Source organism: Calidris pugnax, unplaced genomic scaffold (genome assembly GCF_001431845.1).
Source record: "Calidris pugnax isolate Ruff unplaced genomic scaffold, ASM143184v1 scaffold602, whole genome shotgun sequence".
In the NCBI taxonomy this organism is placed as follows: Eukaryota; Metazoa; Chordata; class Aves; order Charadriiformes; family Scolopacidae; genus Calidris; species Calidris pugnax.
In genome coordinates, this window is record NW_015091310.1 from 38,950 (window position 1) to 40,571 (window position 1,622).

The 1,622-nt window shown below is 61.2% G+C and overlaps 1 protein-coding gene across 1 annotated transcript in view; it reads right to left on the reverse strand.

Moving 5' to 3' along the window:
* LOC106899177 overlaps nucleotides 1-1,306 on the reverse strand; it is a 5,591-nt gene extending 4,285 nt beyond the window's left edge. Inside the window, exon 1 of the mRNA XM_014960885.1 lies at nucleotides 1,143-1,306. Coding sequence (XP_014816371.1) covers nucleotides 1,143-1,306 — 164 coding nt within the window. The remainder of the gene's footprint in view (nucleotides 1-1,142) is intronic.
* Between the last annotated feature and the right edge of the window lie 316 nt (nucleotides 1,307-1,622).

Consider the following 1,622-nt stretch of genomic DNA (forward strand, 5'->3'; position numbering starts at 1 on the left):
CCCCGTGTCCCCCCCTCCCCGTGTCCCACTCACCACTCTCGGCCACGCCACCAGCACGGCACCACCAGTGGCTCCCCAGGGCGGGGCTGGCCCACGCACACGCGTGGCCACCGTCACGGCAACGGCCACATGTGACAGCGAGAGGGGCTGGGGGGCACGGAGCATCACACGCGTGTGTGTGTGTGTGTGTGTGTGTGTGTCCCGGGGCTACCCCTCCAGGGGGGTGTTGGTCAGGTTTTCTGAGCGTGCACACACACGTCTGGCAGCACACACATGTGCTGAGCGTGCACACGCACGCTGAGTGCACACGCACACGCCTGGCAGGGCACACGCAGCCGCAGTGTGCACACGTGTGCTCGGAGATGAACACACACGCTTAATGGTGCACACCCCCACCCCCCCAGCAACGTGCCTGGGGGTGTGCATACACACTCAGTGTGCACATGTGTGCTCGGAGACGCACACACACGCTTAACGGTGCACACAACGTGCCTGGGGGTGTGCATACACACTCAGCATGCACATGTGTGTTTCACACATGCACACATGTGTGTGTCTGTGCATGTATGTGTATGTGTGTCCATGAGTGTGTGTGCATGTGCGCATACATGTCTCTACATGTGCATACATGCCTGTGTGTATGTGCCTGCTTGCACGCATGCATTTTTGCACGTGCACGTGTACATCTATGTGCGTGTGCATGTGTGCTTGCATGTAGGCGTGCACATAGGCATGTGTGCACGTGTGAGTTCCTATACGCGTGCATGTGTTCCTGCATGTATGCCTGCCCATCTGCGCGCATGTGAATGTGTGTGCACGTACACGCGTGTGCACACACGTGTGCACGCCTGCAGCGCCGTGTTCAGTGCTGGCCGTGCCCCCCCGCCCCGTGAGGCCGCTGGGTGCAGGCAGGTTGGCTCGGGGGGTGCCGGGTGTGCATACACACTCAGTGTGCACACGTGTGCTCAGAGATGCACACACACGCTTAACGGTGCACACAACGTGCCTGGGGGTGTGCATACACACTCAGCATGCACATGTGTGTTTCACACATGCACACATGTGTGTGTCTGTGCATGTATGTGTATGTGTGTCCATGAGTGTGTGTGCATGTGCGCATACATGTCTCTACATGTGCATACATGCCTGTGTGTATGTGCCTGCTTGCACGCATGCATTTTTGCACGTGCACGTGTACATCTATGTGCGTGTGCATGTGTGCATGCATGTAGGCGTGCACATAGGCTTGTGTGCACGTGTAAGTTCCTATAGGCGTGCATGTGTTCCTGCGTGTGTGCCTGCCCATCTGCGCACATGTGAATGTGCGTGCACGTACACGCGTGTGCACACGCGTGTGCACGCCTGCAGCGCTGTGGCCGGTCCTGGCCGTGCCCCCCTGCCCCGTGAGGCCGCTGGGTGCAGGCAGGGTGGATCGGGGGCTCACAGCCCCCTGGGGTGCTGCTGCCGGGGGGGGCGGTCTCGGGGCCCCCCTTTAATGCCAAAAAACGCCATTATGGGCAAAACCCCGGGGAGGAGCGGGTGGAGAGGGGGGCCCCCACGGCGGGGGGCGGCCGGGGAGCTGCCACCCTCAAAGGTGGGGGCCGGGGGGGTCCCACAGCCCC